The sequence below is a fragment of the Acanthisitta chloris genome, unplaced genomic scaffold, assembly GCF_000695815.1.
Source record: "Acanthisitta chloris isolate BGI_N310 unplaced genomic scaffold, ASM69581v1 scaffold4300, whole genome shotgun sequence".
Taxonomy (NCBI): Eukaryota; Metazoa; Chordata; class Aves; order Passeriformes; family Acanthisittidae; genus Acanthisitta; species Acanthisitta chloris.
In genome coordinates this window covers 41,876-56,375 of record NW_008653226.1, presented here as the reverse complement: position 1 = coordinate 56,375, position 14,500 = coordinate 41,876, and the positions used below count along the sequence as shown (strand labels likewise).

Here is a 14,500-nt window from a genome sequence, read left to right as displayed (position 1 = left end):
GTCAAAGACCAACACCAGGACATTGGGGCTTAGAAAAGGTGAACTCATTAAAACAGGAATCCAGGTAGAAGCTAGAAGCAGCTGCCCATTTCCCCTCAGTACCACTTCCCAGTGCCCAAACCTCCCCATCACATGGACTCAGGTTATTACTGAGGACTCTTCAGACTGTGTCTCCCTGCTGCAATTCCCCAGCCAGGCTATGGAAACACTGCAGAACCCTTTAGTTGCACAGATTCTTTGTTGCCAGGTATTTTTATACGCAAAACCAAACCATCACCTCCTGCCCCCATTTGGCGAATGATGACCTCTGGGGCATGGCACACATGTCTGCCTAAAGGTAGAAAGCCATGGGACTACTATCACTCTTTTGAGTAAGTCTCAGAAGTATCATTTGATCAGGTCTGACTATTTCACTCACTCCTCAGGCACTTCAGGAGGAAATAGCTTGCCTACCACTTCATAACATGACAAGTTTTATCCACAATTTCTAACAGCTTCACATAATAGAAAAGATAACAGACTAAAAAAAGTAGCTTTAAAGGGAGTACAAACAACTCACATCCCTGGAAAAGCTGCAAGGAGGTCTTCAGCCATAAATACACCAGGAGGAAATATAACTTCTCCAGGTTTGCCTGGTATTTATGCCCTGGGGGAAGCAGGTTTTCCTGTGGTTGTGGTGGAAGAGAGAAAATGAAGCTGTAGGTTTGCTTAGGGAAGGAAACAAATTCGCATCACTGGAATACATATAGCACAAGCACAGCCCTTCTGCTGCTTTGCTGGGCTCCCAGAAAGCCAGAAGGTTAAGTGGGAACAGAAAGCAGTTCCTCACTCCCCTGGGACTCAGCACTTGTATCAAGACACTGCACTGAAGTAACTAACTAACCCAGCTGCATTTAGGACAGTGGCTACATGTGCATCACACTGGAGCCTCAGCACGTATCCTCCAGGGGGTTGGTTTGATGGGCTTTCCTAAGGTAAGCAAGGTGGTAGCTGCCTGGCTATAGAGAGGGTGGGGAAAGCCAGCTGTATCAATTATTTTACAGCTGTTGCAAGGTCTCACCAGCTATTGACAGCTGCAGTGCAGCTTGAGATCTCCATTTGCTGATCTCTTTCAGAATCCTGACAAACATCCTGAGCTGGGAACAAAGGAGAAGCAAACAGCCAGAGATGCTGCACACAGACATTTCAAATTAAACATGGCTTGAGACATTGAACAGAGGGAGGGGTAGATGGCACAGAGCAGTGTACTTTGTCGAAGACTAACATTTAACTTGTTTTGCATAAGTTATTAGCATCACCTACAAAAGCTGCAATGGAGTTCTTTTCAGGGTTTGTCAACAAGTGGTTTACACTTCACTAATTCATTGTAAACAGGAAACTGATGAGGAAAAAACTAAAACCTGTATTATTTTTGTTATTATTACTTTTTTAAATTTTAATTTAAATTGAGATACATCACCTAATTCAGTCAGGCTATGGAGTTCAGGGCACACAGACTAAATGTCAAGTATGCTGCCGATACTGCAGAGCCTGGATCTTGTGAGATAACATGAGAATGAATACAAAATGCATCTGTTACAAGCACTACATGAAAAGGTCATCAAGAATATGCTCTTCAGAATCATCACTTTTCAACATCTGTTTTTCAAATTGTCCTGGGGCAGAAGGCGAAGAGGAATCTTTTAAAAATCTATTGATTTCAAGTATTATATTTATTGTTCTGGTGATCTACAGGATGACTCCACAGTATTAGTTAGCCTTTTTAACCAAAATTGTCATTTGCCATATCTGCCTGCAACAAAAATTTAAGCTATAGTCCCACAGCCAGTGAGAGAGGTGTTTGTATCCTCATTGCTGGGGAAGCAAGGTAGAAAAATGAAGTGATCTGGATTTAAACAGACTTGCTGGATTAAGAGCAACAGAATAAAAATCTTGACTCTAGAAATAGTATTTGACAGAATTTGAACTGGAATGTATAAGAAAAACAGGTAAAATACAAGAGAGAAGAGGCATAAATAGCCTTTTCTTATTAGAGAAAAGTAACTATATTTTTTCTAAAACATTTCCCTCATTCTAGGTCTCATCCATCATCTGCTATTCACAGCAACAAAATGTATCTAAATTGTGAAATTCTACCAATTCTAAAAGAAATTAGGATATAATAAAGAACCAGGTGACACTAAGAACTGAAATACAAAGAAAGGAGGGGCATTCAGAATTTCTGAATTTCTCTTCAGCAATTGAAGACATCCCAGAAGGATTTTAGCATCCCACCAGTGGCCTCATGCCCATACATTTGGGTAGGCAAGGACCAGCTCCATTCACGTGTGCTAGCTAGGGAAGGCAGGTGCCTTGATCCCCACACGATCAGACTCATAATCCAAAGCTGTACTTTAGCCACCTCAACCTGACAGAATAGGTTTGTTTCGCACAATCCGTTTCCACAGAAGTTACCTAGAGAACAATGACCTTTAAATCTGCAATTTATCATGTTTTCTTGCTACAAAATAATCTGATATTGTAGAAGTTCTGTGATTTCCAAATCAATAGGTTTTAACTGTCATTGCCAACATCAGGTATCCATCCACTTTCTTCGCCCATTTCTTGGCAGAGCTGGATATGTGCAGCCTTTTTTAAATAGTTTAAGATGAGACTGAAATTTTTTTTTTTATTTTCAACTTGACAGTTTTGCCTCTGCACAGAATCAAGGCAAGTCAAACTGATGAGCCTTGAAAAAATTGCATTATGAATATGCATATAATAGCATCAAAGATGACTCTTATAAATTTTAAGTTTTCCCTTCTGCTTATTTAGTTTTCACACGGGGGAAAAATTGTGCACTTCTGGGAAAATCTGTGATACTATCACGGTTAAAAAAAATATATATATATATAATCTTACTGCTCACTTTTATACGAAGAGGGATTTTTTTTCATGTGTCCCTCCAGGAAAAATTGCATTCCCATAACACAAAAACATTCTTGGATACAACCAAGTAACTGAAACAAGACTAAATAACCACTAATTATTATTCCATTTTTTTTTGGTTTTACTAGACTCCTTACTATAGAATAACTTAACTTACAAGCAGCAGTAAGGCTGAAGGGCAGGTCATAAAAAGTATTCTTAAAGGATATTGACAGTTTTTAGTATATGATTTGTGTTCAGCAAAGTCATGAATCCCAGAACTGGCTGTACCAATGAAATATGCACACCTCAAGGTAAGAAGAGTTCTCAGGAAACTCTAAATGTTATTTTCAAGACAGGTTGCTGTTTTCTGTGATATTTGAATGATGATACCATTGGCAATTTGACAGTTTTAACAGCAATTCAGCTTTCTTAATAATCATTTCTAAGAGGAAGCAAATACAATTAATAACATACCCGATCATTGTAAGACCATGAGCTCTGTTCTCAGCTCCAACATCATGTGATTCTAAGAAGACAACTCAACTATTCTGCAGAAGCTGCCAAAGGGAAAAGCAAATGCTTTTGGATAGAGATAAGTCAACAGGATTCCTTATGAGCCATTGGCACTTACTGGGCTAAAACTAGCAAGCCATATTCATGAAAAGAAAGTATTGACCCAGCAGCTCTGAGCATTAGAAATTGATGACCACCTTCATTTGTTCATGCAGGTGCACAAAGACAATTTAGAAACTCTGATGAGATACTGAAGAGAGGTCTGATGCCATGTGGTACACCCAGGGCCTGGGCAGCTCACCTTCTGCTCAGCCCTGATTTGTTTCCAGCAGAGTAGTACACACTGTTCAAGAGCAAAATCTGTCTTCTAATCTGACTGCAGGCCATAAATTCTCAAATGGCTTGTGGGAATAATAAACATTTGCTAAGCATATGATTAAATGCATTTTATTCCCCTAGTGCTAGGTGTCAGTACTGTTCTTCATCACGCATCCCCTCCATCCCTCCTGCATAGAACTGATAGGTTTAAATTCTTTTCCCAGTTGCTGCATTTTGCAAACTTACTGAGATTTCTTTCTATCAGACCAAAACCAAAGTTTAAAGAAAATCATTTCAACAGATGTATCATGAAAAGCAAAAGAAACCTCAAGTGCAAAACTTCAAAGTCAGCTTACAAAAGATTTCAAAGACTGTCATTACAGGAAAATTAAACTCCATTTATTGTTGGATGAAACATAAGAGTGAAATCAAAAGTTAGGAAAATGGAGAAAAACCTCATAAAGAGAAGACTGATTACCCTAAATTGGATGACAGTAACCGTATCTTCTCACTGTAGAAGCAAGTTAGTCATCTGGTCCATGGCAGTTGCTCTCCAGTCATCTCTAAATCCTCAAAATGCTAAAGGAAGCAAGGAAGCTGCTGGCACACACTTCTCTTCCAAACACTGAGCTGTACCCACACTGTCATCACACAGCCCCGAAGTATTCAATCTGCCACCATGGCATCTGCCTGCCTGCACCATGTCAGACTGAGAGAACGAGGCTGAGCAAGTTAAGTGTACTAATGTAACAGGTGAATAGCAGAAGCAATGCCCAGTAGCAAAAGCACTGAGCTTTTGCTAAGCACACAAGTTAAGTCTGTCACACAAAAAACCAGATGCAGTAGGCAGTTTTATGAATTAGTTCAAATTCAACAGAAACTTTGGGTTGAATTTACTGACTTCAAAGGTTAAAAGCTCCTGGATAGTTCTGCCCTATATTGTCTCATGAGATCCAAGCCTTCCAGCACCTACAGGTAAAGGCCTGTCATGGGATAGGAGATGAACCACCTACACCTGGAAGCTGTTCTGCACCTCCCTGCTATGCCAAGATTCCCCAGGACCTCTAGGACACAAGAGAGCACTCTGCCTGCTGCAGAAATCTCAGCTCAGGCAACTTCAGTCCAAATTAGTAGCTGCATGGAAAGTCCTCCATAACACCCTCCCTGGCAGGTTTTCAGGCTTCTTACAGTACAGCTGTTGGCATGAACTCCCTTGGATCATAATCCTTGAGGCACCTGAATGTTACCACTGGGGGCTGGAAATCTCAGGGCTTTCAGGTTTCACAGGCACTAGGGGATCAATGCTGCCCAGTGATATAAGTGAAACATCACAGCCATTTCCTTAAATAGAAATCTGTTGGAGACAGGAAGTAGTAACTAAATGGTGGAGAATGCCAGGTATCACACAGCTTAGAAATAGACCACATAATGAAGAATTAAACTATGCACAGAGTAATACTAGCAAAGCAAGGGGGAATTTATTTGCATAATACACAAACATAATACTTAGATGTTTCAGAACAACTCCTGTAAGGTATTTTATTTCATATTATAGCCTGGTTACTTCTAGCTCCCCCCAAAATTGAAGAAGCTGCTCTTGGTAGCATTCATCATGTTTACTCATTCAATTCAAACCTAAATCACCTTGCCAAGCAGTGTTTTAGTGCTTCCTTCAGACAAGAACACAACACAAACTTCTGGTTTTGAAGATGGAGATAGATTCCTTCACCATTAATGCCTTTTTGTGGTTCTTGGGCCAAACATTACAGTACAGCTGTAACCATAGGACCAATTGTTGACAGCATTTTCAAGATAAGTCTTAGGTTCAGCTTATATCAACATTGTGGCAGGAGAATCTGACTTGCAGAGCAAGACACTTGGCACTAAGAATCCAGCTTTCACTCTGCATGCACTTCAAAAGGTCATGCTTCAAACAAAATCTTACCTGGTTCAGTGGACTAAGCACTTGCCAAGTAGACAAGACACACACAGGATGCACATCCTGAAGCTTAGCTTTATTTGAAAAGAATCCCATTTATGCACTTACACCATCATGCAATGCCAATTGAAGTGTGAAAAGCGGGGAAGATGCAGAGATTCATTTCAAGAGCATTCAACTGACCCCAGATAAAAATGGCAGTGTAGATGCACCCTTGTTCTTCTAACAGGTGCCCACACCACCAGTGTCCCTCATCACTGGAATATGAAGTGCTGATTTAAGATTCACCCAGATAAACTGACTTTAGTTGGTGTGAGGGTTAATTCTTTTCAGGCTTCATCATCTATCCTCATGACACCAACTGCAAAAGCAAAGCCTTTGCCTCCTGTACGCAGAAGTAAGCAACAGTCATTAAACTACACAATCCAATTTTAATTAAGCAGGACAAGAAATCATCAAACTGTAATCCCCTAACTGTCCTCTCTCTCCATTGCAACAGTGGTCAAATTTTAGTTACATAGGATGAAAATCCAGACTGGATAAGAAGTTTTTCCAATTTGTTTTTTCACTTGATGGCAAAGTACACTAAGTTTCATCAGAGACTTGGACCACACAAGACTACTGACAAGATTAAGCCACATTAGCTCATCTTTTGCTTTTTTTAATTCTAAAAATTAATCACAAGAATATTAACTGCTTAGTGTTGCAAGTGCCTGGAGCCAGGCTCCCATCTATGCAACAAAACTGTTTTCACATGCTAATCCAATATCATCTTTGATTTATTGATGCTTATATATTTTATACTGTCAGAAGCTACAAAACACAGAAAAGACTGAGAGCCAAATTATTTGAATTAATATGAAAGAAATATAATAGACTTTAGAATGACACCAGAACCCTAACATTAACAACTGTTTTCAATAACAAAAAACTCCATGAAATTCCAAGTTCAGCAGTTACTGCACATTTGTTATTAAAGAAAAAAAACACCTCAACTTTACCGCTGATCTACAGCCTTAACACTGCTGTTCCACAGCTTGACTAATAATCTTGAGTGTATCAGTTTTCACTGATGGAGGAGTGTTCATTTCCTTTTCCTTTTCTCGTTTCCAGACTTTTTTATGTAGTCTCTAATGAGAGAAGTACCCCACCCCCTCAAAAAACCCACCCACACATTCGCTTTTATATACAGTTTTAACACTGTTTTGAGACTTGGCATATATTTGAGTACTGATAACCAACATTTCTCAGGCTATTGTGTTTTCTATAGAGTACCAAGTCAAAGTTTTACTAGTTTGTCTGGAGATATACAGGGACTACTTTCTTTCCTTGGAAAGTGGCAACACTGATAATCCACTAAAAGAAGAGAACAATTTTTCTAGGCTAATTATAATATCCATTATGGAATGGATATCCTTTAATAACATTCTTTATTATGAGAATAAATACATAAACCAAACGCAATATATTAGCCACATTTCTTCATATACATTCAGAATATAACAAGAAGCTTAATAGCCATAATCATCAGAACTAGTTGAACAAACAAATTTTTACTAAGCCAACAACATTAGAGGAAAGTTGGAATGTTTATGCACTGGTAGCAGACAAAGAACACAAGATTTCAGTACTTCCTTTATATTATTTTTAAGACAAACACTGGAGTTGTAAGCACGAACTGCAGGGACTGATGGAAATGTTTAGCTCCGTGCGGCAGCTGTTTGAGGTTGTTCTGACTGCAACTGCTTTCCAAGGTATTCCCTGAAATACAATGAAAAAAGAAAAGTCTGAGAAACACCCTGGAAAATGCGGAGTGGTATAGTGGTGGGAAGTGTGAAGCAGATAAGAAAAAAGCTTTAAGTTTAGAGTTACTCCTTCAAATAATGTCTACTGTCAACAATCAACTGGACCTACAATGAGAGTACTTAAGCTTCAGGTATCCATCATCTATCCCTAGGAAAATAAAGTACAAATCAAACATCAGCAAAGCTGTCTGGAAAAAGGCAAAGCCCAGTGCTAACATTTAGAAACCCTGGCAACTCTTACAGAACACTCATGAAGCTCACAGACTTTGCTTGCTGAAGACACATTTTAGAAACTGCGGCAAAACATTTTTAAGGAATCTTTACCCATAATCCAGCTGCAGGAGCACAAGTAATACCAATGGCACACTGCCAATATAATCCATAGGCTAGTGAAACAGACATTGACTGAATAACTACATATTTAAGTTGAAAAAAGGAAGACAGATTCAATCCAGGCCCATTATATACAAACACTTTCTTTAAAGTGTTTTCCTTACCTGCATTTTCAAGTGCACTAAGTCACTTATTGTCTATCTCTCCCCTCAGCACTGGAATGAACACTCCCCAAACTATTAGCATTTGCCTTGATCAACAGCATCTAAATTCCATGGAAAAATACTGCACAGTTCTTTTGAATGTTTCAATCTTTCACACTCTCCTGTGAAAGCAGCTCAACACTTCACAGAGCCACAAAGAAGCTGAAAGAGGTCTTTAGTAATAATATCTGGGTTGCTACTTGTACAGAAAATACAATTGTACTGCTGTATCAGCTGTAGGAGAGGTTTCAGGACCCGTGAAATGTAGGCGTTCTTTTCCATTGCTGATCATACACTTAGTACCACATTTTTTATCGCTACACAGATATTTCAACCTACACAGGTTAAACACTAGAAGCAGCTCAGAGAAATCATGTTCAGAACAAAGTCTTCAAAAATAAAAACCTAATTCAAGAGTATGGGCTTTTGCTTTATTAGAAAAAAAACAAACCATCAAGCCTTTTTGCACATTCCAAAAACTACTTTTCAGCTTAGTGTCCTGTTGAACAGCTCTTCCTTATGCATTACAATTCCTATCGCACCTCAACTGTATCACCCAACCGTATCACCATTTTCCTCAGTTTTAACATTAAGCATCCAGAAAAACAAAATTTCTGTGAGATATAATGTTAACTTCAAACACCACTAGCAAAGAAAGTAACACATGATTTGTATGCTGAACCATATGTTATGATTTAGCACTTTCCTTCACAGCCTCATCAGGTGTTGCTGCAGAATCACAGTATTTTAATGCTTGGGCTGCACTCGATAGATATGACTCTTGATCATAACAGGCAGGTTACCACCCTCAAAGTAGAGACTCCTGATGGCAAAGAAGGAAATGAGCTGCTCTCTTCTGGTTTTGCAGAACTCAAAATTGTAGCACCAAAACAAACAAAATTTGACAGTCATTCAAAAATACAGCCAGCAACTGTGGAATGGCTTCCAAACTCACCAAACCTCCTTCTGCTCCCTCAATGTATTCTTTTCATTTGTTTTATGCCTATGTGCATGTTCTGACTCTTGTATTTATCTGCCTTGAAAGCATCTGACACTTGCTGCATACATGGCTCTGCTCAGCATATGACAAGCCCACATTATTTATTCTTAAAGAACAGATAGATGAACCATATTGAATGTGAAATTCCTACACCATTACTTATATGTAAGAAAATCAATCAAGCTAATCCATAACACTACAATTATTGCACAGCTTACACTGACTCAGATGCATGACCAAGGCTTACTAAAAATCCCACCACAGTGCAAGTGCATTCAGCAAAAATCTCCAAGATAGCAGAGCAATAGCACATGAAGCTGGTTCAGACAAGTTTGCATTTACAGTTAATAACATTCAAACATGAAACAACTGATTCAGCATAAATTTACAAGAACACAAAATATTACCTCTGTACTGCAGAAAAGCTTCAAACATGCAAGTGCAGTACATCACTTTTGATAATAACTACAAAATCTTCCACTTCTCAAATCAGCAAAACTTGAAACATCAAACTTGCCTGGTCCTTCAGAAGTCTGACAGAGATGCATAAGTAATTTCCATTCACAAATTAATCTTTTTATTCTTATTAGAATTACTAAGTGAGATTGCTTCCAGACTAGTAATTTCCCCCTTTTTGGGCTATCTTTAAACACACATTTTCTGTTGTTTCCAAAGTCCTTTGGCCAAGAAGAAAAGGAAGCTTAGAGGTGAATACATGAATTTGTCATATCTCAAATTCTTATTCCCATCGCTTCCTTCTGTTTAATGTAGTTGGTTTTGCTTCATGTGAGAGACACTGACACCCTCAAGCTGAGATATACTGAAGTGTCATGGTAATTGCAACAAATGCTTAAAGGTCATTTAGGAAAAGGCACACGGAACTGATCCAACATGTAAGTGACCAGACTCTGAGTATGGAACAAGGAGATAATTGCAAATAGGCACAAGACACTACCTGAACTCTACTAATTTTCAAGTAGAACAAAGGACCATTGTCAACCACAAACAATCTATGACAGCAGGGAAAGTTTTAAGATACATACAACAGATTTCTAGAGGCCATGTGCCAAAAGGAACATGCCTTGAAGTCTAAGAAGCACTGCTTTCAGTGTTACACTCCAAATTCCACTGCAGTCAGATTTACCTGTCCTTTAAAGAACAGTGAAAATTATTTTTTTAACAGGCAAGGGAAGAAAAGTAGATGAACCATAGACGAAAGCATGGGTCAAATTTTCATGTTTTCTCTTTTTCTAACATTTATTTTAAATCTTGCTTCCCATTTATTAAAGAACCAAGTTATCCAAGAAATATTTCGTCGTCTTGAACATCTGAAATTTCTAGCTTGATTTAGCAAACTGAAGTTCCTGAGACAGAATGCTTTCCTTTAGCAAAGAACAAAATAAAAGTATTGATTTTATTTTTCTCTATCTAAATATAAACCTGGAGGTCCATGCTTTTGAAAGTGAAATTGAAAAGCTAGTTCTAAAGAAACCCTTCCCCTTATGAAAGAGTACAGAAGTGCAATGAAAGCTACGGTAAAAAGTCTGCCACTTGACTCAGCTTACTCAAAAGACACTGCCAACAGACTCTGCTTACAGACAAATCAAAGACATAACAGATAGTTAAACAAACAAGTTCATAGGACAAGCATCAGGTAGAACAGCTTGACCATGCTGAGCAGACTAACATTGCCATCTTTATGTTGCATTTCTGCTAGGTGTCTAATAACCTGGGACCATGCTGAGCAGACTAACATTGCCACCTTTATGTTGCATTTCTGCTAGGTGCCTAATAACCTGAAGAGATATTTTTAGACCTGTAGAGAGACCAATTTTAGTAATTTATTGTGGTTTTGCAAATAGGTATCTGAATTACACAATTCATGTATTCCAAATTCCAAGCAGGCTAAATTGTCCCTAGAAAATGTTGGTCTTGTAAGTGTAACACTGCTACAGAAAGAACTCCACAGATTAACAGTCCCTGGAACTCTTGAGAAACAGACATGAAGTAGCAACACCAGAACAAGGTTGCAACCATCTGTCAAGTCTCCATCCAGTGGGAGACAAAGCTGGAACAGCCACCCTTGCACCCATTCTGGCTGTGCACACCTGCCTTTCTCACAGGGCACTCAAGGCATCCTGGTGAGAGTATTTTTGTTCGTTTCACTCTCAAGTGAATTGCTTTCTAATAATAAGCTCCTTTGAACCTGGTTACTGCAGTGTCACAAACGCTAGTGGTTGCTGGGAGAAGGGCAGGTAGAGGTGGAGAGGGGCCACCACAGACACATCTGCCTTGCCACAAAGCCATGGTCACAGTAGTCAGTAAAGAACATGAAGTCATGCTCAAATCAGACCTCTACCTGTTACTACTTGGCTCCTGAAATGCAATATTAATATGATAAACTGCTGGATCAGAAGTTTTACCACTACATATCTTTATATATTATTTTATATTTAGACTATATAGAGCATATACCATATACTATACATATTTTTAAATGTGCAATATATACACACATTACATGCTCCTCATTATCATGTTCTTTGCAGAAGTAAATAGAAATAGTTATGAAAGTAGTAAGCTAAAAAACAAAGAGACAACTTCCTAAAGTGCTTGGCTGGGAACACTGCCCAAGCTGGAGTTCTACCACAGGAAAACTGTAGTTCTGTCACTTGTTTGTGGAACATAATTTGCTTCTTTGACTCAGTGGATTAATACATAGGAAATAATTCAATTAAAAAAACTACTAAAAGATTACAAAATACTTGTCTGTTATACCAATGCAAACCACAAGTAGTGCTGAACACAGGCCATCATAAACCAACAACAAAAACATAGAAGAAACAAAATGTTTGCACCGGAATCCAAGCTACTTTGACCAAACAGTTTGGGCCTCCCCCACAACAAACTGAAGTTTTTATAAATTATCGTATTTCAGCAGAAACATGGTGATTCTTACCATTTATCTCCTTGACCCACACATCTGGCTGTCGATCTCAAGAGAGGACATACTGCAAAAATCTCTGCAATTCTCAGTATTTAGTTTAACAGATTCCACTTCATACAAACAAATAAAACAAAAGCCAATTGTTAAGACGAACAGCACCTAGGACACTGTTTCACTTTAATTATTCACAGTAAAGAGATGTTCAGCACTCTGATGTGCACATTAAAACTAAACAGTCCAAATGGTTGAGCAAAGGGATTATAAACATTACATGAAAGGCGTTTTTTCCAAATGGAACATGTCTTCAACTGAATATGATTATATTAATAGACAATCTACAGAATTATCTTGATTACTGAAAAGATTACTGATAGCATGGTTTAAAGCTCTCCTTAAGACATGAAATGCAAAATGAATGTCTTTAAAATGAGACACTGCAAGAACCTCCTTTTTACTCAGCAGTTTCCCTTCAGACAGGTTTTGTCCATTTTTTGAAAGAGTTATTCTAGACGTCCAGTTCACAACTTCACATACAAGCTATGAAGGAACAGCAGATTAATGAGCCCTTGTAACAAGGCTATTACTTATGTCTTTGATTAGTTTTTAAAAGAAAATAAACTGTGAAATTCAATTCCATATATGCCCTTCTTTTAAGGAGACAAAGTAGAAGTAATTTTTCACTTACAGGATGCACTATGAGCTAAGCCACAGAGCCATTCTGTGAATTAAAAAATCCCACCTGACTAAACCACGCAACATGGTTTGAAAGTGGTTTTATATTTAATGAGAAGACTTACTTGCAACAATTAATTTTGTTACTTATAACACTTAAGATCTTGAAGTTTGCCCATTATATGTCAGAATGACTGACAAACCATATTTAACTGAATTTTCCTATCAGGAAATCAAATCTTTAAAGTAACACTAATCAGAAGTAAACGATCTAAAAGTTACTTCTTTGGTGACATGTTTTTCAGCATAGCACGTGAAAATGAGCAATTTCTTTGAAAAAAGAAAATGCAAACCGAGCAAGATGTGCGATATTTGCAAAATATTTGCTCCATATTAACATTGCCTCTATAAATATCAAAGTGTGTTTCTGTAAAAAGTGCAGATCTCATTACAGAAAACATGATCACAGTGTGAATCCCAGAGAGCATATGCACAATAAAAACCACAGCTCCCACCCGTATGGAACGAAGCTTTACAAGAATACATACTTATGTTCAAACAAAAAGACTGAACACTCCACTAGATATCAAGTGTGCCTATAACTAATTGGATTTTTGCCTAACTTGCCTCATTCTAGCTAGGAACTGTTGTTCACTTAAAAAATAATATATTAACAGGGACACTATCGTCTCAAACTTTTCAGTTAGTTAACTACTACAAGGGAATTGTATTGATGATGAAGGCTAAGAAACAAGATAAATAAATACACTGGAGTGCATTATTTTGTAAGCATTGTCCCCCAGATTTAAGCTTACTACTCCATTAAGCATTCCACACCTCAGTGTTGGGATGCAGGGAAAAAAATGGTGGGGGAGTACAAACTTCGTGGCTGTCAGTAAACTACCATTGTACCTTACACTTCTCACTACCAAATACAAGCACGGTACAGAAGCTTTGTAAAGAATAACAGCTTCTAAATACAGCGTACTGCAAATCCCAGGCAGGTCCAGATTTTTTAATGTCTCTCTGCAGAACTCCTCACTTTAAAACATGGCAAGCAAGCAATTTTGTCTGCAGTGTGTACTCAGAAAATCATATATGAAACTGTTGCATATTCAAAGCTTATCCAAATTTGTTGCTTTGTTCAGTATTCCATTTATTAATTCTACTTCCAATACCACACTTGATCATGTATCAGTGACACAACCTGTTTAGCATCCACCAACATACTCTCCATGTATCAATTCATTGGACAGCACTTTATTCTAAAAGTTTGCCTGTTGAAAAGAACTTTATAGCTCAGAGCCTGCATAAGTGAAAAGAACCTGGGAGATGAGGCATGTACCTGAGCCCAGAGGTAAGAGATGCAATCCCACTCTAGCAGCAGTTCACTACTACAGCATAAGCAGAAAAATGGGGCAGCACAGCCCACAAGTTTACTCAGTGGGAGCAACTGCCAAGCAATGTGCCAGTTCTGCCATTACCCTGACTCAGCCAGAGGAAAAATAAACAAGTTTGCAATGAAATCCACTACAGTTTCAGTAGCACTTGTACTAATACTGAAGAACATTTGAGCTACAGAGGTTAAGCCACTGCATTTACTTTACATTTCATAGAATCATAGAATTTTAGGGGTTGGAATGGACCTTACAGATCATCTAGTCCCAACCCCCCTGCCATGGGCAGGGACACCTCCCACTAGATGGCCTCATCCAGCCATCCTGCCAGGGTTGGGGCAACCACCATGTCCCTGGGCAACCTGTTCGAGTGTCTCATCACTCTTACAGGGAAAAACTTTTTCCTAATATCTAACCTAAACCTCCCCTTCCCTTCAGCTATGAGGTCTCCACGCAGTCTTCT

At 38.5% G+C, this 14,500-nt stretch overlaps 1 protein-coding gene across 2 annotated transcripts in view; it reads right to left on the bottom strand.

The window, feature by feature from the left end:
- Positions 1–7,264: 7,264 nt before the first annotated feature.
- The window catches only part of ATP6V1H (ATPase, H+ transporting, lysosomal 50/57kDa, V1 subunit H), a 48,007-nt gene continuing 40,771 nt past the window's right edge, over positions 7,265–14,500 (bottom strand). For both annotated transcript variants that reach the window (XM_009079997.1, XM_009080006.1), the window contains one exon: positions 7,265–7,441. In XM_009079997.1, coding sequence (XP_009078245.1) covers positions 7,381–7,441 — 61 coding nt within the window. In that variant the 3' untranslated portion in view covers positions 7,265–7,380. The remainder of the gene's footprint in view (positions 7,442–14,500) is intronic.